The sequence below is a fragment of the Phaethon lepturus genome, unplaced genomic scaffold, assembly GCF_000687285.1.
Source record: "Phaethon lepturus isolate BGI_N335 unplaced genomic scaffold, ASM68728v1 scaffold43188, whole genome shotgun sequence".
Lineage (NCBI taxonomy): Eukaryota > Metazoa > Chordata > Aves > Phaethontiformes > Phaethontidae > Phaethon > Phaethon lepturus.
The window spans coordinates 14,081-16,194 of NW_010557669.1; the positions used below are offsets into that span (position 1 = coordinate 14,081).

At 46.6% G+C, this 2,114-nt stretch overlaps 1 protein-coding gene across 1 annotated transcript in view; it reads right to left on the reverse strand.

Moving 5' to 3' along the window:
• ARPC2 (actin related protein 2/3 complex, subunit 2, 34kDa) overlaps positions 1–971 on the reverse strand; it is a gene marked incomplete at its 5' end in the record, with an annotated part of 10,452 nt that extends 9,481 nt beyond the window's left edge. The window contains one exon of the mRNA XM_010292819.1: positions 937–971. Within this exon, the coding sequence (XP_010291121.1) occupies positions 937–971 (35 nt within the window). The remainder of the gene's footprint in view (positions 1–936) is intronic.
• Between the last annotated feature and the right edge of the window lie 1,143 nt (positions 972–2,114).

The following is a 2,114-nucleotide window of genomic DNA, read 5'->3' on the forward strand; positions in this document are numbered from 1 at the left end:
AAAGCAACACTGTTCCCCCTGCTCCAGCCCTCACACATACACCAAAAGAGAAACCTGTAATTAAGGAAAGTGATAATATCATGTAGGGAGACGTTATCATTCAAAGGACTGAAACAGTTTTGACACCTGTCCATCACAGAAAGCTTTAGTCTAGTATCATTTAGCATCCCTGGCAAATCTGCTTGTGCTCAATGCACAAGGATACAAACACGCAGAGACGGGAGCCTTCTGAACGGCCAGCACAGAAAGTGACTGACATGCCCACTGGGCCAGAGCTGCAGCCTGGAGGAAAAAACATCTCTGCCAGCAAAGGCAGCTCAGCCGCTGCCTGCTGAGACAACTTGCACTTCACTGCAGAACAGGCAGGGAGGGCAGGATGCAGGGAAAGGCAACCCTCCAGCTACCTAGCAAGCTCCACTTCCCCATGGAGCCCTGCAGATTCTTGACAACAGAAGCAAAAAAAATCCGTTGCTGAATGAACACCTAACTTCTTCGGCACTTCTTATCCTGGAGAGCAAACTTCAGGCGCTAAATTAATCTTGCCTGTCACCCTGAGCCAGCTTTCTAACAACCCAAACCAGATGGTGCTAAAGACCTAATAACAAGTAGTATCAAGGGCAGGACTGGAGAACAGGCGAGGTAAAAGTGCTATGTAGCATGCACACAAACACACACCAAACAAAGTGCTGCCGCCACAGAACTCACCGCTGTGGGGTAAGTCCCAGGGAAGGTGGATGGACAGAGAAAATAGTGGGGCAGCTGACAAAGCCCCAGCTCTGGGGACGCTACATGGTGTCCACACCATCTGCCCCTGCCTGGCTTTCCTCCCCCCACAGCAGTGCTCAGTGAATTTGGGCACGCCAGGCGTAACACGGTTATGGCAAACTCTTTGGGCAAGCCCTTTTTTCATAGAAGTCAAGAGAGCTTGGAGCTTACCTGCAAACGTTACTTCTACTGCCTCTGGTTTATTTCTAAAAAGCAAAGAAAACAAAGGAGGTAAATGAGAATTCAAACAGCAGCCTCCAAGCTGTGAAGGAAAAAGGATTAATTTCCAATGTCTTATTTCTCTCAAGCAGCTCTACCTGAAAACCCTTCTATCTCCTGCTGCTCAACTAGCAGATAACCTTCGACAAGAGATCTTCGACTTCTCCCCGTTCCTATAAGCACCAGTTTTACCCCATATGATATAAAATAGGCCGTGAAGCTGGCAGAGATTGTTATTATTTGTACTTTGTTAACATATTTTGAGATCACAGATTTCCAGTCAGAAATGTCCGAGAAAGCTACTCATCACTACAGAGTTTGTTTTAACAAGCACATTCTCTGTACAGAACAGCCACGACACAGGTTCAGGGACAGAGGCTCTTTTGTAAGTTCCTGCAATACCAGTTCACAGAAGGGACTTAGAGGCTGAGCAATCCTTCCTGATGCAGTGCCCCCGCCGCCATCCACAGCAGCTCTGCAAACACATGGGTATAACTTGCTCGCAGAGAAGACTCCTTTTTCAAGTTCAGGGCTAGAAGCAAACCACAGAAGGAAACTTTCCAGATGTGCATTTCATCCCACCCCTCCACGTCCCTTCCGAAAAAGCCCAACACTACGCCAACTACCTCTGCAGGAAAAACTGCCGACCTGGGTTTGCCCTAACGCTGCCCGGGGTTTTCTTTGGGATTTCTGATCAGCAGTAAGTGCACCTCACGAGCCAAAGGCACATCATTCTTATGCCATGGGTATGAAGATTTAACAACATCTTAATAAACCCTATTTACCAGTTTGTCTATGATCTGTAGAAGAGTAGGATCCTGTGAAAGATCTGAAAAGTGATTTTGTTGGAACTGGCACTACGTAACTGCTTTGGCAGCTCCGAGGGAACTGGTATTAATAGGTTATTCTCCAACAGGGAGCAGTGCAAAGGTACCTCCACTGCTGAGAGCAGGGGTGGAAAATGAGAACAGGATAAAAATGCCAGTTTGCTACTGCTGTTTCACAGCGTATCTCCTCTTATTTTTCAAAAGTGGATGATATTAAACAGAGTACAGGTTAATGCTGCTGCTGACAAAAAATCTAGCCTCTAAAACAGTTTATTCACACCTGGCTGAACCAATGTACTGAAA